This window comes from Chelmon rostratus, chromosome 22 (assembly GCF_017976325.1).
Source record: "Chelmon rostratus isolate fCheRos1 chromosome 22, fCheRos1.pri, whole genome shotgun sequence".
NCBI classification, from domain to species: domain Eukaryota; kingdom Metazoa; phylum Chordata; class Actinopteri; order Chaetodontiformes; family Chaetodontidae; genus Chelmon; species Chelmon rostratus.
Window position 1 is genome coordinate 16,482,615 of NC_055679.1, and position 27,179 is coordinate 16,509,793.

Consider the following 27,179-nt stretch of genomic DNA (forward strand, 5'->3'; position numbering starts at 1 on the left):
CTTTAATGAGCACCAACTTGCTGTTGTTGGAGGATAAGCAGGAGTTGCTTCGTTTTCTGTTCATGCACGAGGTCGGCGGCCTCCGTTTACGCCTCTTGCCGATGTGGACGTTTGATCATGCCGTTGCCATGTTGACACGCGGCCCAAGTGTTGAATTCTAATTAAAGTCTACTGGATGTATTGCATTTCCAATGAGGCGGATGCGTGCACGCGGCTGCACCGGCACAACCCCCACAGGCAGATGTTCTTCATTAATAATTATTACCCATCAGCCTGACATGTGAGAGCTGAGGATACTCGAGCCTGCCTCTCTCAGCTCCATGAATACCAGCGACTTCAGCGGCTGAGGGACGAGCTGAAGTGATCCGTGTTCAACATCCACTTTACACTGAAGTCCTCCTGCAGCAAGTCGGACATTACAGCGCAGACTCTGCCTTTACAGCAGTGCCGCTGAGAGATAATGCACACTCACTAATTGAGTGTTTTGGACGGAGCCCAGAAGGCTAATGGAAGTTTTGGGGTAATAAGGCGGTGAATTGAACAGGCCGCTCTTAGTTCTCACCTCAGTGTTCCCAGAAAAAAAAAAAAAGAAAAGACTGTTTGGGGATAAATACTTTGCAAAATGGCTCAATAGCTGTTGGTATTTTTGCTGAACTTCTGTCATCAAGAGGTGTTATTCTCTGGCTTCGCACACAGCCAGTTTATCATTGACTCATCAATCACTTAATGCAAGAAGGCACTTCCATCGTCTCTGACTTATTTAGCCAAGCCCTTCCACACTCGAGTGTTAGAGCGAGCTGCGTCAGGAGTCGTCCTACTACTTTTGGCGGTAACTAGAAATGAAGCTATTTACTTTTTCAAATGAAACAACACAATTAAATTACTTAAAATTCAAATGGAATTTTGTCTTTGGGGAAAATAGTGGACAACTGCTCATTATAGCACACAAACGCCGTCTATTTCCTGGATTTTTCAGTTTGTGATCTAACGTCAGCCGAGCTCAGGGTGGTGCAGGACAGTTCAGACAGTGTGAGCTTGCTTTTCATCACATTCATCACGATATTTGTAATATAAAGTGGAAAAACTTCATCTAATATAATTTTTTATTAAATACTGTAGTTAAGCTGAGTTAGCATGAACGTCTAGCATTGACCTTCTACCAAATCGTGCTGTGTAACCAAGACAATACAAGCGCAGTATAACAGGTAGGAACACTAGTTGTTGCTGCCCTCTGGTGGTTGGGAGTGTTAACACCTCCAATCGCTACAGTGATAATTGGTACAATTCATCAGTTGCCTTGTTCCACACTTTGCCACACCAACACTGCCACTGCCACGTCTTTCTGATTTAGAAAAGGACAGACAGTATGGCCAAGGATAAGAGTGGGTGGAGGAATTGGCTTTGGTTTGGCGCATTTTTAGAAGGTAATAAAGAATAATAAGTGTCCCTGAAAAATGCTCCAGTTGAGCCTGAAATGTCTGAATGTGACTTTTCTTGTCCGGTCTGAGCTGCAGCTGCAAACTCTCGTCTGTCTTCATAGATGATGCTGCAGTTTTTTTGCCTTTACTGTTAATTATGTTACCCAGAAAGTTTACATACTGTAGGTTACAAAAGTGGTGCCTTCAATCTGCCTGATATCAGGTTGATGTATCTCGACAACTACAGGATAAAGTTTGGTCATACTTTTCCTCAAGCACCACAACCTGGCCAGAATTTCCTTATTTTTCCATATTTGGTTTATTATTGGTTCAAAATCTGCCAAACCGTAGTCTTACGAGTGTCAGCTGGTTGTGTTTTGTGCTGATTATCAAATCTTAGCATGCCAAGGTGGTATGATAAATCACACCTGCGAAACGTCAGCTTGTTAGCACTGTGAACATGTTAGCTTGGTGGCATTTAGCTCAACGCATCACTGTGCCTAAGTGCAGTGTCACAGAGTTGCTTGCATGGCCACAGACTCTCAGTCTTATTAAATGTACATATTGAACTGTACATATTGTCCTATCTTGTTGTTCTTGCTATAATTACTTTGCACTTCTCTCTACAGTACGAGCTGCTGCTGCCATGCAGTGTACTAGCAAGCTGAGAATACTTCAGAATATGCTTTGTGATGATTTGTTGCTGTGTTTTAGTTAACAGCAGGACTGGTAACTTCTGCCATACTGTAATTGTGAAGCATATCTAAAATAAGGCAACAAAAATAAGCCCTCAGCTCAAGAAGGAATGGTGCAGCTCTATTTAAGCACGTTTGATACAGTGGATAATCAAGACCACACATAGGAAGGTTATTTATTATACTCTGCAGCAGTCTGCAGTAGTGCTTCCCGAGATCTTCATAGAAGAGCCATTGAAGTCCCTAAAAGAGCCATTAGACAGAATAAAGTGGCATCCATTTAGAAGTCCCCTCCTGTGAGTCGCAGGAAAGATGATGACAATAGAACGAGAGAGATAGTTTGTGCAGTCGCCTTCTCCAAACTGGAAATATCTGCAAAAGCTAAGACAAAAATTAAGCTATGGTTCACAAACTTCTTTAGACTGAGCGAAGTCATTATCAAGAAGGTTCTCGTATTATTTCCCCAGTTTCATAACAGTTGTTAATGAACAGACTTATTCTAGGGATCCCTGGGACTTTTACAAATGAGCCATCACAGCTTTTTTCGGGTGGGTGCGCTGGGCTTTCCTCGTGTTGTTTCATTACTTTTGCTCAGTCATCAGTCCAGACAGCTGCAGCGGGGGCTTCTGCAGGAGGCCGTAATGACCAGAAGGATGGTTTCTGCAGCACCAGTGCTATCAGATGTGTTAGCAGAAACAAAGCAGTGATGAGTGCTTGACTTACCTAAACAGGGATTTCATAATATTTGCAGCATCTTGCATCATTGGACCTTCATTCCACATCTTCAGTCAGAACGTCCTCGTGGGAGGACTGGAGGTAAATGAACGACTGTGAATGTTTGACCCTCCACAAATCGACACACAAAGAAGAAAACAGGGATCTAGCCCGCTGGATCTGAACTTTTTAAAAATTAATTTCGTACTTTTACACATGGGGTGATTATTTGTAATTCAAAACTAGACATTTTAATGAATATTTCTGTACCCCACTGCTGAGGGATCCTGGGGTAAAACAGATGCTGCTGCTGCCTTCAAGTGTTCCCTTTAAAGCCTCCGGAGAGGCAGTACTTTGAGGTGTAGTGGCTGTTAGAAACTGTAAAATGCCAACGTTTGAATTAGTTTACCAATAAAGTTACAGCATCAGCACAACACCTAAACTTTAAAGAAACATTTAAAGCTGCATTGATCGATTTTTGGCCACTAGGGGGCAGAAGATCTAGGAAGTAAGCTGACAGACACACACACTGGTACTGACATAGTGGTTCTGCATAAGCAGTGCCTTTATAGCAATGCTGACCACAGTTTTTCTTAGTAAAAACAGTTGCGTAATGTTGCAGGAAGCAGGGCTGAGAGGAACAGTGAGACTGAGTCAAATAAATTAGCCCAAAGAGGCTAAAAAGCTTTGCAAAGCTGCAGAGATTCATGCTGTCAATAGAGTTCAGTGTTAATATAGAATTATTTATGAATGGAGCCTTCATGTTAGGAGTTAGCTGTGTGTTGAGGTCAAATTGTAACAGGAAGTAAAGCTGATAGGTGATGTTTTCAGCATTTTCGAGCATGCCGTTGAATCCTCTTCCTTTATTATGTCTCATTATACTTATTTCTATATTTACTGCTTCGGTCATTCGTGTGTGCATGCCATGTGAGTGTTATGTGATATTTTCAGCAGCGGTTCAATGGCTGCAACATCTCTAGTGCTTCACTGATGTCTGGTGCTTCAAACTGAATGAATCACCGTGCAGCATTGTAGCAAGGCATTTATTTGTTCTCTCGTAGGTTTTTGTTAGCCCCACCTTTGCAGATGGTCCCCTGCTGCTTTTCCATGTTGCTGGGATTTATTCACCACACAAACAGTATCTTTCATTACTACGAGTGTATGAAAAGAGAGGATAGAAGATGGATCAGCGGCCCCCTCGTGACCAGCCCTCCCTCTCCTCCCTCTATGGGGCCTGTTTTGTCGGTACAAAGGGCTAGAAAAAACATATTGGATGTATTTTTACCCTTTTGTTTCTATCCTGTTTGGCTCATCGCTGTCTCACAGGTTGACTGGCCCAGCGGGTGAACTCCCAGCACTGCAGATGGTCACTCAGCCTCTGATTGCATCCTCGCCAGGTTACTGTAAAAGTGTGACTTTGCATTAAAAACTCACGAGGCTCAAAGTCTTAAACGCAGCTACTGTCCTCTGTCGACGGATCCCCTGTCTATTCAAACACAGATGGTTAGCATTGGCCGTCCCATATTAAATGTGTCCAGTGGTGATTAATTTCCACTTGAGCAGTGCTGGTGAAAGAATCTGCTAGTTCTATGTTGATGATGACATGTCCTGTAATTGACTGTGATTAATAGTTGCCATGGAATTGCTAATGTGGCCCAAAGGCAGAGCTCTGAGTCGGTCGTATTACCAAGCAATGATTAAGTGTCCTCAGCTGGGTCCCTGGGAGCTTTAGGCCATGACTGTTTGTCATAGGACAATGGAGGAATCTTCCATCTCAGTCCTCCATTAGGGAACACAACAGTTGTCTTGCCGTGATAATCTCGGGTCATACTTGGTAAGAAGCTGGCCAACCTCACTTTGTCTGCATGAATTACAGGCTTGTCTGCTGATTATTATTTAAGTTGGGGGGCAATGTGCTCTAAAAACACTTTGCATCTTTGGTCAAGTGTGTTTCAATACATATCAAAGGCTTAATTAATCTTTAAATATGCTTGGTTCAACACCCTGAAGTGATCCAGCATTTAAATGTGAGCTTTACGCATGCAAAGTTTCTTGTGCAAACTTCAACAGTTACCATTTTTATTACACAGGGTCAAAGTGAGGTTACATCCTTGTTCATTTTAAAGCAGCTGTGCACCTGCTTTCAGTGAAAAGGCTCTAAAAACTGACTGTGCGCCACCTGCTCAGCAGAAAACAGCAGGCAGACACACTTAGTGACTAGCTGGTGAAGCACAGCGAAGCATTTAGCAGCTGTAAAGCCAGATATTTCCCTCAGGAGTTGGTGGAGACCAAAGCCAGAGCTAAAAGAGAGTGAGTATTGGCCTTACATTCATCAGGTGGACACAAACACAACTCCAAATGAATGATAATGTTGCTCCGTGACTGCTGGATGTGAAGACATGCGGCCGTTTGCCAACACATCAACTCAGATGCTGATGACCAATGTTGTTTTCACGACTTGTTTCTGCTGCCCCCAAGTGGCCAAAAAAAAAAAAAATCAGTCATTGCAGGTTAAACCATTATTTTTTAAATGCAGGACTCTAGACTCTAGTAGGACTCTAGTATTTTTACATTATAATATTGCTGCTTTTATTAAATAAATGTAAAATAATGTCAAATCTACTCAGACTAAGCCGGAACAGGTTCTGGTCTCAGATATGGTCACCTCCATTCACAGCGAATCAAAAACCAGGCTTGGACACATTCACAACAGACCATATGCACAGTATCTGCTTCACTCTGCTCTTTTTTTTTTGTTTGTTTGTTTGCTATTTATGCCGGTACCTTCTCTTTTAGTTTCATTACTACACACAAAAACATTAAAAAAACAAAAAAACAAAAGTAGGCCAAGTGTCTTCAGTTTCAAGAGTTAGTCAACTGCACTTCTATAATTAAGGCTGCAGGAATAAATATTCATGTAAATACGTATGTATATAATTTGGTGCACTTTTGGCGTGTTTGTCTTGCACCTGGAGTTTCCTCAGAGCTCTGATTGTACATCTGATGATCACCACGATGCCCTGGTTGCACTGAGTAACTACAGGTGCTTCCACTTGACAGAAAACAGTATACAGGCCTTTATTTTCTGTATTATTTCCATACATGTGCCTGTTGCTCGATGGCCAGTCTCCTATTCCTCACCTCTCTTCACGCCTTAGTTTCTTGTGTCCCATTTGAACAGGATAATAAGTATTTTACTGAAAGTTAGTGATCATAGTCAAAGGATTATGTCTGGATGCAACAGGAACATCACTTAAGTATGCTGTTTCCAAGTCGTGTGCTTTGAGTCTGCTGAAAGATAAAATGATACCAAATGGATGTATCTCATCAATCTCATACCATTAAACATTTTGCTCCTTTGATGGATTCAGTTTTTCTCGTCCCCACAAGGGCTTCCATGCTGAGTAGCTGCAGGAGATGAGTCTCCTGAATTTGCACCCAAATACTATCAGAAATCCCATTAATAATTTCCACTGCTTCTTCCCTCATTCTGCGCCACATCAGTGAGGAAAAAAACTGGTGAAAACTAACAACTCTTTGCAAAAAGACCAAATGAGAAGAGAAGAAAAACAGCCCCAAATTGGTAGATATGAACTTTTACAAATCAGGGGAGTAAAACTATTAATTCTGTGCACATATGGATCTGAACAGTCGGTTTGCAGTGTTTGAAGAATCTAGACCTAATAAAGATGGCTGAAATGTTACACCACCTCCACATCTATCATGCAATGACAAGAAAATATGTGCTGTAGACTGAAGGAGGTGCATCCAGTCAGTGATTTGTTCATTTTTAACTGGCAGCAGCGTGTCTCTGTGATCCTCTTCCTCTCCAGCGACTGCATGTTGCTACTTGTCACTTTGATCTTGAAGGTGACATTAGTCCATGGAGTATATAGGCTGCAATATAGTATTGAATTGTGTATTTATAATATATAGTTTACTGGTTATAGATCCAAGATCAAACTGACAGAAAGGTGAAAGAAAAAGGTGCCATTACAAATCCATCTTCTATTTCAGCACCACAGACAGCACCATTGGTTTATCAATACAAAACACAGTCAGATAAAAGATCCATGAGTCGGACAGACTAGACCAACATATTCAACCAGACTGCCCCTCAGCTCCTGCACTCTCTCTGCTACAGGTTAATAAGGGGGATGCGTTGTGGTCATTTTGCCAACAAGAGGGATGGCATCCCCTCTCATATCGCCTATCATTTGCTGATGGGGCAGTACGTGACTTGTGGGTGTTAAAGTCTTGGGAAGGATTCAAACTTTGCAATATTAATGCAAATGATTTCGAGGAAGGGCCCATTAAACTCTGCAGATGTTACTGGCAGCAGAGTTCACATTAACAGGGAATATGCCAACTCATTTGTAGAAAGCAGGCACAATCACGATAGTTGTGGTAACAACATTCGAGTATACGATGAGAAAACAAAACCTTACATAATGTGTAATATTGGCATTATTGTGTGCTTCATATAGCAAAAAAATAATCACACATTTAATTACTTTGGTATATTATTGGGCTCAATTATTTCCAAAGATCCTTTTGGGTTTTGTGCTAACACAATAACACCTCACCACAGTTAAATTACTCTTCGTCAAACACGCTGTTCCAAGTACAATAAATCAAAACACATTCCCTGTGGCTTCACGGTATGAGAACATAATTACGCTGTGCTTTATTGTACCTGTTGCAGAGGAGTACATTTATAGATCAAAAAGTACATACTGTGCTGTGAATCAGGCTGTCAAGCGATCGTGACTTAAAGAACGCTGGCCCCTCATGCTGCCGTCGAGAGAAGAAAACACCCGCTGAAGCCTCAGCCGTCGAGGTGCCGACACGTGAAGTGTGAGCCACAGGTGAAAGGATTTTATCTGTAATGACTTGCTAGGTGGAAATTATCAGCTGCATATTCCTGATGAGGGACCAGCAGAAGAAGACACCACTCATTATTTACTGTCAGTCGTTTTACAGATGTGAAGGGGAGGGATTTCTGACACAGGTAATTACAGGTGTTGTAGCTGCTGAATGACAGAATTTTAAATGTTGACATTTCATTATGGCTGAAAGGTTTTTGCTGTTATTAGCCATGCTAGCTTTTAGCATGGCTCAGAGGACGGAAATGTAGCTCTGCTGGTCCACCACTTTGGTCCAGGCTGAAATATCTCAACAAGTATTGGATGGATTGTGACGCCGGTCATGGTCCCCAGAGGATGAAACCTACTGATTTTGATGATCCCCTGACAGTGCGTCACGAGGTTGATATTGTGTAGGCTTGTGCAGCGTGCACCCCATCAGGTCTTTATCCTGGGAGCTTAATTCCAACCTGTCCTTTGAGCGTTTGAGTCTCACTTTTGTTTACATTTTGTTTTTGTGAAGTCGGAGGTGAAAATATTTCTTTTATCTTTAATGCCCTGTTACTCTAAAAAAGATTTGCTCCATGAGAGCACTCGACCTTACATAGTAGCTCTTATGCATTGGGTGTAATGCAGCAGAGAAAGACAAGGTAATTACAGGCTGTGTAGCTGCTGTATGACAACAGTTAAAGTGTTGACATCTCATTACAGCGGGGAGTTTTCGCTCTGTGCTGTTTCACCATTTTTTTCTCTGGGAATAGGGAACAAAGTTTTGCTCTGTAATGAGTCCTTCCAAGAGGGAAGGACTTGGCTGGGAGAAAGGAACACACTAAGCTGTCCCCTGTGATTAATTCAAATGAGATGAAGCATGAACCCCATAGGAGCGTTGCTTGGATAATTACAGCAAAGGAGACAGAAGTGAATGTTGTCCTGCTGACAAAACCAAAGTCACAAGAACAATTAGAAACATTAGACCAACACGAAAGCTTGATGCTGAGCCCCGGCGCTGGCCTGAGCTCAGAGGGACGGCCACATTTTAAGCATGTGCTCGGTGGCTGCTCCTAATGTTTGTTGTGGTAGAAGCTACATGCGGTCCGTCATTTATGGACGTGGTGCGGTTGTAGGGTTCTGTTTTTGCTCAGCGAGCCCTGCAAAGCCCAGGGGGGCGTTGTCAGTTCTTGGAGTAAGTGGTTCTCTGTTTTATGGCTTGTTTATATTGTTTCCACTGAGCACCGTTTTTTGTCGTGGAAATTCATATTTCAGTCCTCTTTGCTCTCGTTAATCCTTTTTAATGTCTCACTTCTGCCTTTTATATTTTGGCAAATAGCACACTGCATAAAGTCACACTGGGTAGCATGGGGACTTCCTGAGTACCTGGAGTAAAAAGGCTTTGTATGCTAAATGAATGCACTTGATTTAGGTTTCAAAATGCTGCCGGACCCCAAACATGCAGAGCAAACAGAGGCTGCAAGCTGCACACAGTTCCCATATCGCATTCATACCTGTAAATCCTGCAGAGCTGCAAGTACTGATGCATTTAATTACTAATGAACTGATTCACAAACAGTGAAAATGACATCTTCAGTTGCTGCTTTTGTCTGGTCAGGAGCTAACAGAGAAAATTAATAAATCGTTCAATTCTCACACTGAAAAGTCGGTGTGAGGGAATGTTTTTGTTTGCTAAACGGCTTAAAAAGCAATTAATCAATGAACAAATCTGTTCAAAAAATGAGCAAAAGCAACATGTCCTCCAAATTAAACAGCACAATATGTTGTTTGTTAAGTGCCTCCAGAACAACACAATTAATTTATGATGATGCCCACATCGACTGGACAAATCACAGCTAAAAACATAAACTATTTTTTAATCTGATGGTTTTATGGTTAAGGTTAAGAGCTGTTCCTGACGTAACGATGGGATTTTTAAAATCCTTTTGACTCATTTAAAGCCCCTAAAACCTTGGCTTCAAATCACAAGTGTTTCTGTGTAGGATTAAGATGAAGTTTCGAGACAAACATCCTTAGGTGTCATTTGTTAAGTATTTCACACTCATGAGCTCAGCTAATCTGCCTCACCATGACTGTGCGGATGCGGTTTGATCACGTTTGATTGACACTGACCGCGCAACCCTCCAACCAGTCAGAAGAGCTCAGGCAAAACAGGAAATACAGACGTTTCTAATGTGAAATAAGCAAAAGTCTCGTAGCTTTTGTGGAAAATAGTTAGTTAATGTCGGACCTCATCACTCATAGGAAGACGCTGATTGAGGAAGCAGGCTTTCAGGACCTGAAGGCTGACCGACACATCACCCTAACCTCAACCTAACTATGCTATTTCTCCCGACTCACTGACAACTGTAGCACTCTCAGTAGGCCACGTCCTCCTCGGTCTGAGCACTGGTCTTGTTAAGATGTCTTTGTTCTGCACTGAGCATCATCAGGCGCTGCCCCCGCTGCACTAAGTGACCACATCTAATCATGTTTGTCTAACGCGTCATACCTGGAGAGCGGAGCCTTTTCCCGCCACACGTCCTCAGTCATGGAAGTGAGGCCTTCAATTATTTCTTGACGTATTTAATTGTGTCTTGATAACCGTCTGGAGCCGCAGTGCAAACCGTGCAGTGAGCAGCGCTCTCTGTTTACGTCTGACTGCCTGTGAACTCTGTCAGGGGCCTTTAGTCTGACAGATGGGGAACCTTGGGCGCAGACTCACCGTGTCATTCTGTCTAAGGAACGAGGTTTCAAGACAGGCCGACGTTCCTCAGACGGGGTATTTTTGGAACAAACAATCAAACAAGATCAGAGAGCGAATGTGTGTGTGTGCTGAGCTGCGATGTGTTTACTGTTGCACTGCAGCTCGGAGCTTCAGACTTTTCACACATAATGTTTTATTCACATATTACTTGTGTGTGCAGTAAGAGAATGCATGAACTCACAACACTCAGGCAGCGGCGCTTTCAGAGTCCATGTTCTCCGATAAGCCAGAAACCTTCAGCGTTCCAACGAAGCAGGTAAATGATTTGGATCAATGAGGGTATTAATTCTTCTGGGGAATCAACCCTGCAGCGTTTTCTCTCTCAGAGCAACGTTGTTAGACTTAAATGCATCAATAATGACTTGTCGATAAGCTGCAGTGAAGTTGTCAAAATCCTAAATCGGAGAATTACAGCTCTGTAAATGTCAGCGCTGCATATGTGCCTGTGTCGTATTGAATTTCAGAAATTGATATTCAAACCTCCGCTGGTGTTCAGAAGTATTAGAATTGTAAAATTTCTCATGAATTTCATTTTTTTCCCGCCTCCTGCTGCGCACAGACACAGCTGGAAAAAAGTTCATACTTAAAGCAACATTTATCACAGAAGATCCCAGAAAATGTGCTCTTCTGAATGTGTGTGCAGTTTTTACAGGAAGCCGATCAGCTGTGAGGTTTTTTCATGCGAGTCCTCACGATCTCGGGATGAATGTTTTATGATTTTCTCGTTCGTGAAGAAACTGAACTCAAATACACACACAGAGATTTTTGGATATTATTGTTTTTCATGTTTTTGGCCATCCTTCTTAGCAGTTATGATAACATCTGGAAACGTGGTAGCCTGGTCCCAGACCTCTGAATCATCATTTCAAACAGATGGTGTTGTGCCCACTGACAGTCTGCAAAACCCACTGAGCTCTGTAGGCAGGATGAAGAATGGGAACATCATCCTCCTACATAGAAAGCCAACAACATGCATGAATAAAAGTGACTGAAAAGTGGCATCAAGCACTGATGACACTGACGCGGGTGTATAAGTTGTTGTGAGTCAACATACAGAAATTATCATCTTTAAAGTAACAATTGGGAAAACATGCGTATTTGCTTTTTGGTGGAGAGTTAAATGTAAATCATTTTCATATCAGTCCATTAAATATGACGCCAGAGGCAGGAGATGGTTAGCGTAGCTTAGCATAGAGACTGGAAACAAGGTAAACAGCTAGCATGGCTTTATCCGAAGGCAACAAAATCCGCCCGCCAGCACTGCTAAAGCTCGCTAATGACAGTTTGCCATTTCACAGGGGGTTATGTGCTAGCTGTACATGTTTCCAGTCTTTGTGCTAAGCTAAGCTAAGCTAACCAGCTGCTGACTGTCGCTACAGGCATGAGAGTGGTATTGATCCTTACGTTGAATATTTCTTCAATGGCAGTTCGTTCAGGCTAAGCAGTGGCGACATCGTCACAAAGAAGTCTGATTGGACACGAAGCACGACTAAGCAGACTATAAGACAAAAACCTAAAAACAGTAAAATTATCACCCAACTGTCCTTCCCAGTTTACTGACTGACTTCCTGGTTCAACTTTGACAGATTTTAAGTGCAATGAGAGATCATTCACAACATTTTAGGTGTCGAAACTTTATGTTTTACCTTCAGTTAGAGGATAACTTTCGTTTTTTACAACCCGGACCTTATTTCTAGCATTAAATATGACCATTTACTCACCCAGACAACTTTGGTGGCATTTGGAGTCGTTTTGAAGAAATTAGCCCCAGAGGGGCGGCGCGTATATCCGTATAATGCGAGTACTCGGGGCATCCATGCGCAGCCTCTATATAACGTATGATCTGCGGCGAAACTCGTTCATATTCCAATATTTTGTTATGATATGCTGGTGCTATTCCCCTCTGAGCCGGCGGTCGGCTAGTTTAGCTGTAGTTTGGCACAGCTATTGTTCGTTATTGCGTATTCGTAGCCGACCGCCACAGAGTTAGCCGTGTTGTGACTGGCTGCTCGCAGCGCCCGGCGTTCGGTAATGACATCATCCACGTCAGAGGTAGTTGTCTAGAGACGCTGGATGTTGATAACATGCCACCGCCGACTCAGACTCAATTTAAACATGCTCTCCCTATTCATTTGCTTCACTCACACATCCACACACTGACACACATATTGTGTTTTTTCCATGACTCTCTCGATGGTCACGTCAGAAATCCGGGTGAAAAAATAAGAGAAAAATAAGAGCTAAAGATAAAATGAGGGAAGAATAAGAGCTCGGGCTCCTAAGTGATGAGAGAGGTATGATGTGCGTAAGATTTAATTTCAAGGCAGCAATTTCCCACTCAGCAAGGATCGTGTGGGCATGTGTGCATGACTAAATGTACGGTGAATCAGAGGGTGTTCGAGTGAAGGAGTGCGTCTCCACCTCATCACAGGAGTGCTGCGAGTACTCACATGTCAAAGGAGCAGTGCACAAGATGAATCTGTGCTCAGAGAGTAGTGCGTAGGACTTTGTTATAATGATATGAGGATAATAGATCTTTCCTCGGTGTACTACACGTTATATGTTATTACAACCCTGATTAAAAAATGTTGGGATGCTGTATAAAACATAAAGCAGAATGGGATAATTTGTTATTTCTTTTTGACATAAACTCAGCTTAAAATAGCACAAAGACAACATATTTAATGTTTGGCCTCATCAGCTTCATTGATTTTTGTAAATATCTGCTTATTCTGAACTTGATGCAGCAACACATTTCTAACAAATTGGGACAGGAGCAACAAAAGACTGGGAAAGATGTGGAACGCTCCAAAAACACCTGTTTGGAACATTCCACAGGTAAACAGGTTGATTGGTAACAGGTGATAGGATCATGATTGGGTATGAAAGGAGCATCCTGGAAAGGCTCAGTGGTTCACAGCGAGGATGGAGCGAGGTTCACCACTTTGTGAACACATGATTGGATAAAGGAGACTAATACATGGGCTCAGGAACACTTCAAAACATGTTGTCAGTAAACACAGTTTGTTTGCAGATGATCTGTTTTTATTTCGGCTTTGGAATCAGGGTTTGTATCACATTGTGTCCATGTACTGCTCTCATATATAAAAATATCCTCCAGGTGATTTGGTGTCCCGGGCCATGCACCACCTCCAGCCGCTGCACATCAAGAACCCCAGCAATGGGACTCCAGTCCACCAGAAGACCACCACCACAGTGCACTGGGAGCCCGAGGCCCTCTATACCCTGTGTTACTTCATGCACTGCCCACAGATGGAGTGGGAGAACCCCAACGTTGAGCCCTCCAAAGTCACCTTACAGACTGAGAGGTGAGTGCAGCAGTAACCCAGGAAATAATGCAAACAGCCGGAATACCGTTATGTCAGTTAGCCGCAAGCCAGCAAGCAGCGGTAGGCACTAAGAGTGTGTGTGTGTGTGTGTGTTTGTATTCAGCTCAGAGGCTGAACTCACCAGAGACTCTGCTTCTTTTGCCCCTTTACTCTCTGTACTTTCATGACGTAAAGTGCATTTCCCCTCCAATCAGCTGTCAGCATGGACGAAGAGACTAATCGGGGTAGATTGTAGCCGTTTTACGTCAACTCAAAGGCAAGTCAATTATGTCCAAGTTTAGCACTTCAGGAACAACTGGCAAATATGCCTATTTAATGTTATTTTGTAACGCCCTATGATTAACCCTAACGCCCTATGGGGATTAAAGGCATGTTTTATTTTTAAAAACATCACCAAAATTACACCATTTATAAGAGCAAGAGACTGTGAAAATTGAAATTATCATCAGATTCAAAAATTTCTAACGGTCCTGGAATGAATCATTTGCTGCCGTTGCTTTCATCAGGAAAAATAACCAAATCTATACTTAAAAATCACTTAATTTTACATGTCTCATTTACAATTTAAAAATAAATAAAATCATAAATTTGCACTCATCAGATCAATTTACACACCAGAAAGCAACGTTTCAGACGGCCTCAGCAGGCGCTTATGACACGTTAGCTTCTGAAATTTAGACAGCGTTAGAGTTATTTTGAAGAATTCCTTCTTCGCCGTTCGATTTTGTCAATTTGCTAACTTGTACAAGTGATATGTGGTCCTTCGCCTCCACTCATCAAGCTTTAAATCAGTCGATAAGATGATTTCCATTCCTGAGAAATGTTTGCATAAGTTAAAATCCAATCTCCAAAATCGTCCATCGGCCATATTTCTGGCACGCTGTAGCCACTGTAAAAGCATTACTTTCACCGGACACCAACTCCAGCAACTCTCCATCCCGATAGGCAGATATCGATCCTTTCAGCCATATTGCCTCCGTCAGTTAGCGGCACACCACAGCGAGAATAATTCCAACTGCTGCAAAGGTTAGTACAGACGTTCCCACTTTGTTGCACAAGTTTTTCGCCCCACAAGCGATCCTGTAAGATGCTGCGTGGGCTGGTCAGCGCTGACACCTCCCTAGGCATTGCGCAGATTGATGGGAACCACAGGGACTTCACTCGGATGGACGGATGGACAGATATTCCAACATCTTTCCTCCACTCTGAGAGGATAAAACTCCATCCTGACGACCCCAGGGAGCATGAGGAACGTCAGGCGGAGTGACATGTCAGCAGGCTCTCTGGTCCCCGGAGAGGAAATTCTCTATTTAGCATTCTGCTGAAAGGTTGAAGACGAGTAGAAAGGGCCTGAATAACACAACAGGATGAGAGGGAGGCAGAATATGATTCAATTAGATGAAATTATCTTTTAGGGTTGTGTTGCAAAGCTTCAGATAAGCCTTCTGTAACACGAAAAATTACTGGAGGGAACTAAATTGCTGAAATGACTTTTTCGCCTGAGCTTTAAATATCTACCTGATGTTAAGCCTTACAGGTTGAAAGTTGGTTTATTGCTCCAAAATTTGAAGTTCATAAGGAGTTAAAATAGTCACTGGGCTGCTGCAGATAATGATATATGATATATTCAGTATTTTGGCCCAGGAATTTGCCTCTAAGGAGGAATTCTTACACTCTTAGCTCTAGGTGTTGGTTGTCACAACAGGACCGCTGTCTGTATCGATTGATAACGTTACCCTCAGTGTTTCTGTTCCAGACTGGGCTTCCCTTTTTTTCAAACCCAGAAATATGTCTTTCGAGAGGCAGCCATCAGCGAGACAGAGAGAGAGAGAGAGAGAGAGGAGGAGGTCTGAATTGTCACATTAGTCAGCCAAGCACTAAGCAGCAGTGGAAACCTTGCTTTATTTTAAAACCCTTGCCAGAGTTCAAATTCCTGGCAGACTGTAGGTGTAAAGACGAGGATAGCTTTGGTTGTGGGATGACAAACTGTTGCACACGAAATGTAGACTAGTCAAAAACAGTGTGTCAATATCTAAAAGCTGCTGCCTTGATTAAACATGTGCTTACAGCAAATTTACAGAAGGAGCGGGCAGCTGCGTACATGGTAAACATAACAGTCCCAAATGGTTTCTCTCAGTTGGGTACGTGGTTGTGTTTGAAATAATTTTTTCAGGAAATTATAGTTGCCAGAGGGTCATGAGGGATAAAAGCTCTACAGGGACCTTTACTGATGGATTCATAATATGATTTAACTGACTATAACGTGAAATTAGCCTCTTTAATTTAGTGTTTTAAGGATTTTTAATGAGAATTTGAGACCGCTTCATTGTTTTAAAAGCCTTAAAGGACTTTTATTATCATTGAAACTGAGATCTGGTGACTCAGAATTATCCCCAACGCTACCACAATTAATGTTTCTTGTAAATTAAATACATTTGTTGCTAAAAGTATCCTGAATAGGGCTCTTTAAAAGGTCATAGTCATGATGGCCAGGTATAAAAAAAGTGAAGCTTAATATCAGCTTAATGAGAACCTTGTGAAAAGACTTTCTCGAGTGTGACTATCTACCGATGACCTGCTTTAAGGGCCAGGCGCTGCAAAAAGAACATATACCGTAAGCCATATCCCAAGGCTGTTCAGTTCTGTGAAAAGGACCGTTTTTATGAGCCTGAGAGGATAATTGCTATGAATGAGTAGGACTTACTGGAGGCACAGTGCCAGCGGATGGACTCAGAGATACAAAGACCTATGAATCGAGTCCAGGAAAACAATGATTTCTGTTTTGTGATACTGAATATCCTGTAGTGGCCAAAATACGGGTGATGAGACAGTTACTCTACCAGATGTGGTAATATATATGTTTGATGGATAATTATGATCACTTATAAAAATATAGAGTAGGTAAATGCAGAGGGGGCTAAACCAACTAGCATGCTAGCTAGAGTGTCACAGTCAAATACATCTGTGTATCTTCATCACATGTTTGGCTCTGTACGCTTGATGATGTAGTTATTACTCACAGAGCTACTTGGGGAACAACTGTAACTAGTGTGCTAGGAGCTAACATGCTAGCCACCTGGGCTAGCAATAATAGTAGTCAAAACAGTCTTTTTTTCTCTGGACTGGACCGTTTTCTCCCTTCCATACATAGCATATTGTTAACAAGTTTGCTAGTGGTCAGTTAGCTAGTATGCTTGTTAGCTCAGCTTAATGGCATAATATGTTCACACAATTTATTCATATTTGCACCATCATTGTCTCCATCTGTCTGTATGTATTCAGCAGTACAACATACAAAGTTAAATAAAGGGGATTGCGCAACGGCTAAAAAAGCCTGCTAAGGGGCTGGTGTTGTCACTTAATCTTCTATAATTTCCTCAGCTGTGTTCATGCATTTTAACATTAATGGTAGCAAAATCTATCTCTAACAACTTTATATTGGTGTCAAGCCTCCTGCTCTTTGTGTTGCTGTGATGCTAAAGCTAACACTGGAGAAAGTAAGAGGCAAAAGTAAAGTAATTGTGTCTAAATTAAACAGTAGAAACTAAGTATGTAAATGTACAGCATCCTTCATTTATTTATGTTGTATGATAAAAGACCAATGAACAGCTCCAGGATGTGATTTAGGGGGATGTTAGCTAACGTGGGATCATGACCACTTTGTGTTAGCTGTTTGAAAATGACTTTGAATGAAATAATATTTAATTTTAAATCTCTGTACAACAAGGGATCCTTGTCATGGAGTCTTAGAATTAATACCTTTGTTCAGTCCCATTTTTATGCACAAAAGGCTAAATGAAGTATGCCTTAGCTTTAGTGAAAGACTAAGCCCGCTTGGACATAAAGAAATGATTTCACAATTCTTTTGACTGGTATTATGCCAAGAGACAGCTCAATAGGATAAAAGCCTTATTTCCAGTTTTTCTTTCTGGGGTTTCTTTTGAGGTTTCTTTTTCTTGACTGTGTGTGTCCACATTATCCTCTAAGGTTAATGTGAATGTGAATATTCAAGAGTGTCAGGAACTTACGAAAGAAGCACCTCACTTTCAAAGATTTCTCAGAAACCTAATTTCCTGAAATAGATCACCTTGCACTTTTCATAAATATGTTACTTAAGTTTACTGCAACCTCAGCCAACATTACCTGAGGTAGCTTTGCCAAACACATCAGTTCATCTTCATCCTAAATAAGCCAAACAGAGTTATGTTTGACTTAAATAACGGTCTGATCCTTATCATACTTTTAGGTCTTTAATACTGCAGTATAAGGACATTATTTCCATGTCTTCTGCATGGACAATCCATCGGTGAGGATGCTAATTTTCTGCTCAGAACATGCAGCTGCAGCCTCTTTCTTGTAGCATCATGCATGTAGCCATAAAGTATATGTAAGACCTCTTTACAGGGTTCTTGTTTTAAAATGAGTCAGCTGAAAACATTAAGAATTCAACCAACTTGTGGAGCTAATGTTATTAATTAATTAATAACAATTAATTAATTAATTGTTATTAATTAGCTAAGTGGTAACCTACCACTATTATCAACGTACACCACATTTGCATTAGTGCTGCGCACTGACACAGTACACCTGATAAAATGAGAAAAGCCTTTATTGTGAAGCACAGTCGCTCATTCTGCCTGTGAACTGATGTAAAGGGGTTAAATGGCTGATGAATGACTGACCTGAATTTTGCTGCTGTTGCACTGTGGGGGGAAAGATAAATAGCAAACAGAACAACATAACAGCGTGTGTGAGAGACAGATTAGGTGATTTACAGGTTATGTGATTAGAGACTATCCACACACACACACACACACACACACACACACACACACACACACACACACACACACACACACAAGTCCTGGAAATAAATGATGAAATATGAACATGTCAGCCAGGCAAGACCCATTACTGATTTTGATTAAAGAAGGTAATAACAGCATTTAGGGAGGTTGCAGCATCTAGATCTCTTTCTCTGGACAGTCTGAGTTATAAATTATTAATATTGATTTGGTGTGGCTGCCTTTTCAGCTATCTGTAAGGGCATCTTTAATTAGAAAGTTTGTGGCTATCAGTGTTCGACCAGTCTTTATTAAGTGATTTTATATGAAAAGTCAATAGAGCACACGGAGCTTTATGAATCCCTGCAATGTCTTTTAAAGCATCATGTGATGTTATCAGTCTGAAAAATTAATTTTGACACACAAAGGTCACATTAATCATGATACTATATATTGATATGGATTGTGAAATTCTGTGTATGTGCTGATTGCATTTGCAGATGTGTGTTTTTGTGCATTTGATACACATTTAGCGTAGTTTAGTAGTTTAGGGTCCCTAAAAACTGGGCCTCAAGTCATACGTATGTAAATAAAAACATCTCATGGCATTAGTTACTTATAAAGAGTTAAACGCTCAAAAACTCAGCTTGTCTTCATCATCAGGACTCTGTGGGTGTGGTTTGATCAGATTGATTGACAGTGACCACACAACCCACCACCTGTCATCAGATTCAGATGTTGTCTGGTGCACAGAGATATGTCACCTTTTTCCCAGTGGAGCCTCACCAGCTTCAAGCCGGCAAGAAGAGCACAGACAACCTGAAATCTCTCATATGAAATAACCAAAAAAGATCTAAGTTTGGTAGAAGATGTGTGTTCATGTGGGAACCACATCAGTCAGAGTGAGAAAGTGATAAGGAAAATATGTTTTTAGGGCCTTTAAGTGTTTATTCTTAGTGTCATTCCTGCCAATCTGATTTCATTTGCACTTTTAATGTGAGCAAACACACCATTGTGTTCCCCTGCAGGCCGTTCCTGGTCCTGCCGCCGCTGATGGAGTGGATCCGGGTGGCCGTCGCCCACACTGAGCATCGACGAAGCTTCTCTGTGGACAGCGATGACGTGAGGCAGGCCGCCAGGCTGCTGCTCCCCGGTGTGGACTGCGAACCTCGACAGATAAAGTAAGGATATGATGCTTCTGACAAAGTCTTACTGAGGCGGAGATAAGCCACTTTTATGTATGGGTAGTTTGCCTCCAAGACAAGTGAGGCCGTCTTGCTTCTGGAGGTGTTTAATCATCATAAACCTTTGCCCAAAAGCCTGATAGCTCAGCGCAGAAATCTTTGAGGCCAAACAAAAACTCCAGTGTCCAAACCTTCAATAAAACTTTCCCTCCAAAATAGTCTTATTGGAATGAATTGGTAACATGCATGTCAAAAAAGGAGGAATAAAAGGCTTTCCACGTTTTTCTGGGTTGTGGTTGGTGTGGATGTTTGATGCAGTCATGTATCATCTGTAAATTGGCACTTCGTGGCACTGATTGAGATCAGCCTCCATATTCGCATGACAACAGGACGTATTGTAATAGGTCTGTCTCATTAAGGACACTCTGACATGCCAAACAAGTGTGACTAATAACAGCCAGTCACACCCTGGTTCAGATGTTAATCAGTGTTATTAGTCACACCTGTGCTTTTCTGCTATGACATGTGATGCTAACACTTGCTATCACAACGTAGAAAGATGGTTCTGGTGGTTCTGTTGATCATTTTATGAAAATATTTCGGGCAATCAGTTGGAGAACCTAGATTCACGTTAGCCACGTTAGCAGCATTTTGGACGATGCTGGAGGTCAGTTGGTTGTTGGTGAGTCGTTGGTCCAGACTGAAATATCTTTTATATAACCGAGCAGGGTCACATTTGTGACTTTGAGTGAAATCTCCCAATTGTTGTTGGATCACTATGAAATATCCGTCACACATTCATGTTCCCTTCTCGATTAACTTTTAATCTAGCGCCATGATCAGGTCATAATTTTAATTCGTCTAGTATTTGGTTAAATACCTGGAAAACTGACTAGTGCTAATTAGCAACTTTTAGCATGCAAACACGCTAAACTAAGGTGGTTAACATTTATATCCTAGTTTGCGTTGTCATTGTGAGTATCCCAGCTAGCAAAAACTGATTCCCAAAACGTTGTGGGAACATTATTTTTTGGTTGTGGGAACATTTATTGAACGTTCCTACAAAACGTTCTCCAGATGTTTAACAGTTTTTCTGATGTAAAACCCAAAGTTATCGTTACGTTCCCAGAACATTCCGGGCAGGTTGACCAAGCTGGGATGTTACCATGCTGATGCTAGCATTTAGCTGAAGCGCTGCTGTGCCTGTGTTGGCATGTGGTCTGACAGAGCTGCAGCCTCCTTCGTCTCTTCTCTCGTTCTCAAGCACAGCACAGCAGTCACGTAGCCATGCACGGTATTTGTCACGCGGCAGCTCAGTTGGTGATTTTGTGTTGGTGTCAGTGGGTTAAGGGTCTTATCACATTTCTAATACTTGCAGGGAAACAGTACATGAAGCACTGAGAGCTGTGAATTGCCAATTAACATCTCCTTACACGTCAGATATAATTGTCACATAACATGGGACAAACATCATGAAAAAGTTCCTCTGTGACCCCCGTGGAAACGTCAGCTGTGACAGCTGCTCGCAGCTTGGATTAAGAGGCTTTACGGGAGACGTGAATGAGTAATAATGAGTCATAGCAGAAGTCTTACCTGGAGACAAGCTACTTTATGAAATGAAGAAAGTAGAGAGCCAGAAGCAAGCGAAGAAAAATGTGTTGACAAATGCAAACATTAGAGGATTGATGCAAACAGCTCAATACTTGAAATAAACTTAGAATGTTGCAGTTCATTTTATAATACCGAGAGTTTAAGTTGTGAAAAGCGGAGTCTGTCACCGTGCCGTCTAGATGTATGTCCACAGATCTCAAAATCCATTTCTGAGATAAGCTCCCACTTCATCACGCTAATGGATCTGTTCATCTGCAGGGCGGAGGATTGTTTCTGTGCCACCAGAAAGCTGGACGCAGCCTCCACAGAGGCCAAGTTCCTGCAGGATCTGGGCTTCAGGATGCTCAACTGCGGACGGACGGACCTGGTCAAGCAGGCCGTGAACCTGCTGGGGCCTGATGGCATTAACAGCATGAGCGAACAGGTCCGACACTTAACACACACTCCTACATGTATACACCAAGTTAATATCACACACCTACACAGAAACACTGGAGAGTTAAACACAATGAATCTCTCACAAATATTACCTGGCAGTCCATCCTAGTTCACACACATGCTGGGCACAGGCTGCTCCCAATGAGTCATGCAATGTGCTAAATTCTTATGCCATCATTCAGCTCAATTATTTACACCAAAATGTTGTTTTCTTTGTGTCTGTGTGTACAGAGGTTTACAGGAATACAGATACATTATATAAATATGCTCTTCTCTTCTCGGAGTTATAACTCAGTCAGGCTGAAACGCAAAGACGTCATACACTCCTTCCAACGATGGCCTCACAGTAATGTCAGTCAAGCATAAACATCCGTAAATCAATTTAGAAATCAAGCATACGGCTGTATGAAATGAAAAACCCATGACACTGGGGATGTCATCAAATTACTTGTTTTGTTGGACCGACACTCCGAAACCCAAAGATAGTCCGTTCATTATCACATAAGACAATGAAAGCATCAAATCCTCATTATAAGAAGCTGACACCAAGCTTCGTTTGGCAATTTTGCATCAAAAATGACTCACGATTAATCGATTATCAAACTAGTTGCTGTTTATATTTCTGTAAGTTCACTAATCGATTGATTAATGTATTGTTTCAGCTCTAGATTATAATCATCAATTGACACTGGAGACCTTTTCTGCAGCATCAAAAAGAATCCAGATAATTGTCGCCCGTATGGTGCAAAAAGGAAGTTCTTCAATCAACGTTTTGATGCCAAAATGTAGACAAATATGCTAAAAACTTGGAGGTCCAATATTCAGACATTTAGCTTCAGTCTTCAGTAACGTTCTCACCAGATTTGACGATATAAATCCAAATACAGACATGAATAAACAGAGACTGATGGTGTCTTTGTGTTACGCCATAAAGGGGGAAGAAAGGGGTGATTTTTGTTCCATTTGTGCCTGACACTGCTACACTTTTCCTGAACTGATCTTCGATGGGTTTGCTTTGAACATCGGGTCGATATCTCAGCCTCACTGTTTCCAAGTGTTGCTGTAATTTGTGATTTTCCACCTTCCCCAGTCAATGGAAGTATTGGTTCTTCCCTGCGCTGCAAAGTGGAAGCTAATAGATCAGAAAGCATGGTCAGAAAGCCGTGCCTGGTTAAGTTCAGTGATTAAACTTGGCAGGAGGATATGATATGGAGGATTTCTGACATTCAGTCAGATTATTTGACTGGAACACACCTGAATTAGTTTCAGTATTTACAGGTCTTTATGAGTAACAAATTGTAGTAACAGTTTTCCTCCTCATTCCTATCATAAATAGCAAGCCGAGGTGACATAAAGGCTTCAGTCCACTTGTAAAACCAGTTGAATGATGGAAGGGACCAGACAGCGTAACAGGAGCCATAAAGTAGAAGCTGCCGCCCGTCATCACGGCTGAGAGGCATTTGAACTCATCACGATGATCATCAGGGTCCACCGTCTCTCGCTCTTTAGCTGTCTGCTGATTAAGTAGATCGTTGTCCAGGAAATATTTAAGAATGAATCACCACAATGGGATATCAGTCTTCAACATAAAGTGCTTTGGTGTGTTATGAGTGAGTCGTAAAAGGCCTCTGTTGAACATAATGGCCCAGATCAGACATATGATTGAAGTCTGTTTTATGGATTCTCGTCCAAAACGCTTTGAAAATATTCTTGGTTTTAGTCCAGATCGTCTGATAAATGGGAAGAACTTACGATAAAGTTCTTTTGTTGTTTTTCCCCGACGCGCCTCAGACGCCGCTTCACCCTTGCAGCTCGGAGCATAATGTGTGTGGGCGTGTCAGGCTCAAGAGAGGGCTCCGTGCTTATGGTGGCATACGCCGATGTAAGATGTTATATTAGGAGTGTCACAGCCCACCTTTGCTGTCGCTCTCGTTCAAAATACACATTTATGTCGAGGCAGTTATGATCGCTTCTGGAAAATTAAAGCCTGCAAGCGACTGTTGGAAATATCTCTGATTGATGAGGATGAAATGGGCCCTGAGTCGCATGTTAAGTGTGAATATGTTTCAGTGTATCTTTAGACATGGAGCTGAATAGCACATATGCCACTTAAGAGGTTCCTCGTGATAAAATGGTGATTTGAGGAAAATTACACGAAGAAAGACTTCCTATAGGTTTCTGTAGAGCTAACGAGCACAGCTGTTGGTGAGCTCCTTGTAGAACTGCTAATAGTCTCTTAAGGGCTAACCGCAGTTTTATGGTATAGTAATTTCATGGCTGTCTGTTAGTTATAATAATGTATCAACATGCTCAAGTACACTCGAGTACACTTATTTAGGTATTTAAGTGTCAAAAACAACTCAAGGAATTATATATGATTATATATAATAAACAGGACAGCAGTCCAGTCAAGTAATTTATCAGTGAACATGCAAAAAGCTCACAGAGAAAACATTATTATGTTTGAAGTCTTGTCTCAAAATGCAATAAAATTTAAGACATTTTGTACATGTTGATGATGTCTGGACATTTGTTCATCCATCTATTTTCTATACCTGCCAGTATCACCAGGTGTATAATAACTGTCATATTTGTATGATAATTTAACCAATTGTAGGATGCACGATACATTTTTTTAAAGATCTCTAAATTAACTTTTTTTTTCATTATAGTGAGATCCAGACTGATGAATCTGAGTAACTGTGACAGACATGTGTTATGGCAAACTGACTCTGAATCTGCCATAAATTGCACAGTTGACACTTGTAACCAACTGAATTATTTCTGTTTTCGCTTGGTTTAGAGGGCGTGTTCACAATATTTCAAATAAAACGACAGTCAGGTGGGTGCTGGTGTCAACACTGCAATTATTCCACATGTTCATAACGGCCATGACGAGATCGTTTCCTAATGTGCTATCAATGGAAGTGATGAGGGACGAAATTCACAGTCCTCGTTCTGTGCAAGAACACAATACGAAAGGTATTCAGTTTAAGATAATGAGGCTTGAGCAGTGTGAGGTGGTCGACTATAACGGGTATCTTCTCCTACAAAATTCCCTCTTTTTGTGATTATCCCTCCACTGCAGCACAGCAAGTAAACACTGTCTGGAGAAACACAAAGAGGGAGGTTATATAAAAAAAGGAAGAAGAGGGTTTTATCCCTCATCTCTTCCAGTGGAAGCACGTTAGGAAATCTTTTAATGGCCAATGTGGACAGGAGGATTGATTACAGCCTTTAAAGGGAAACTTACGTATTTTCCCATGTTTTTGAGTCTAAGTGACTAATGGGGACAGCAATTTTTAAAATTGATCCAGTATTGAGCGAGAATGCTGCAGCCAGCAGCTGCAAAATGGGCTGCAATGTGATCCTTACAGGAAATGACATACTGTCAATGCACATCTACTAAAGGTGCTTGTTTTTGCCGCTGACAGGCTCAGATTTGAAATGATTTTGTCAAGTGTCAAATACCAACTCTGGCTCTAAAGTCTCTCCAGAGCTCAGCTGTTGCTTACTTATTTGTCGAAATCAGCTAAATATTCAGCCATGACATTGAAAATCTTTTAGATAAGACTAAACTACGTTTTCTGCACTCCAACACGACAAACTCCTCCTGGCACTCTACAACTCTCACTCACACCTACACCGATGTCTTCCTGCAACGACTTCAGAACGAGACTCCTGCTTGAGTGAAACTTGTTTAGAAAAGTGTTTAGGGATCCTTTCCGCAATGTTGTCAGATACTATAACAACCCGTCAGAGGCAAAAACGAGCATTTTAAGTGTTTGTACACTGACAGTGCACAACTGCCTGGAAGGATTACATTGCAGCCCGTTTCACAGCTGCAGTGCTCTCGCTCGATACTGGACCAGGTTCATGGGAAAACAGGGTCCAGGTTGAGAAATACTGAAGGAGGCCAGAAAAGTATTTTTGCAAAACATCATGACGTCATTGTGAAGTTGACCTTTGACCTTTTGGATATAAAATCTCCTCACTTCATCAGTTTATTCTATGAGACATTTCTGTGAAATTTTGTCATAATTAGCGTGTGAATTCTTGAGTTAAGGTCAAAAATGTGTTTTTTTGTGGTCACGGCGACCTTTGACCTTTGACCACCAAATTATAATCAGTTCTTCCTTGAGTCAAAGTTGAGGAAATTCCCTCCGGGCTTTCCTGAGATATTACATTCATGAGAATAACACGGATGAATGGACGGACAGACGGACGACAGGACAACATAATGCCTCCGTCCACGTCTGGCGCCAAAAACACTGGCTTGTATACAACATAATGAACTCACAGATGTATTGTGAACACGCACTGCCTTCAGCACAGATTTATATACTCTGCAAACTCAGTTCTCAGTCTGGATTTGAATAGGAAACAACACTTGAGTCTTTGTATGATTATTTGGCAGCACTGATACCAGAGCAAGGTTGTGGGGCTGGAGCCAATCCCAGCATGCATATTAGGCAAGAAGCAGAATACACCCCGGACAGAGCTGGTACACAAAGCCAGACATTCACCCTCATATTCACACCGCCTAAACTGTGAGCTTCCAATCCACCTAATGTGATTGTGGGAGGAAACCGGAGCTCCTGGATAACATGCAGGCTGTAGTGCTAAAGGTTTCTCACATTGTCCATCATAACATCTGGCTCATGATGTCTAGATGGTAGGCGGATGGTGGTGGAAGCAGCACTCACCACCTAAAAATACTGCATTACAAGTAATAGTCGCACATTGGGATTATTAATGCATTAGCTGTCAAGCTACATTATATGATGTTTGGGATTTTCATTTATAATAAATCATCATAGTTTACAGGATGATCACATGTCAGTCGATAAGGTAGCTGCACTACAGTTCGTTTCAAATAAATCCAGTGGAGTGAAAAGTACAATATCTGCTTCTGAAACGTGGTGGTGTAGTTTAAAGAAGAGTAAAATACAAGCAAGCAGGGAAAGTATAAGAATGGGAATTAGCAGTTTTGGTTTAAAAGCCAATTCCCTTGCAATTGCGATTTTATGGCACTACTGTGCTGTTAAACTGCCAAACAGCTGCTGAATAAAGGGGTCTTTGCACCATTTAAAAGGAAGAATTAAATTAAGTTTGTGATGGACTGAAAACCGCTGAAAGAGCCACAGTTCATCACCTTCCATCTCTACAAAAGTGCACGATAGAAGTGAATAATCCAGCCTGAACGCTGCGATCCTCCTCCTCCTCCCTCCCACAGGGAATGACCCCTCTCATGTACGCCTGCGTCCGCGGCGACGAGGCCATGGTCCAGATGCTGCTCGACGCCGGAGCCGACATCAACAGCGAGGTCAGTGTCCACGCGGCGCCGCCGCTCTGTCGCACTGTC

General features: G+C 41.8%; 1 protein-coding gene across 1 annotated transcript in view; it reads left to right on the top strand.

The window, feature by feature from the left end:
- Nucleotides 1-27,179, top strand: part of LOC121625640 (ankyrin repeat and BTB/POZ domain-containing protein BTBD11-A) — a 170,630-nt gene that overhangs the window by 128,128 nt on the left and 15,323 nt on the right. The window contains exons 3-6 of the mRNA XM_041963807.1: nucleotides 13,569-13,776; nucleotides 19,610-19,762; nucleotides 21,635-21,800; nucleotides 27,051-27,140. Coding sequence (XP_041819741.1) covers nucleotides 13,569-13,776; nucleotides 19,610-19,762; nucleotides 21,635-21,800; nucleotides 27,051-27,140 — 617 coding nt within the window. The remainder of the gene's footprint in view (nucleotides 1-13,568; nucleotides 13,777-19,609; nucleotides 19,763-21,634; nucleotides 21,801-27,050; nucleotides 27,141-27,179) is intronic.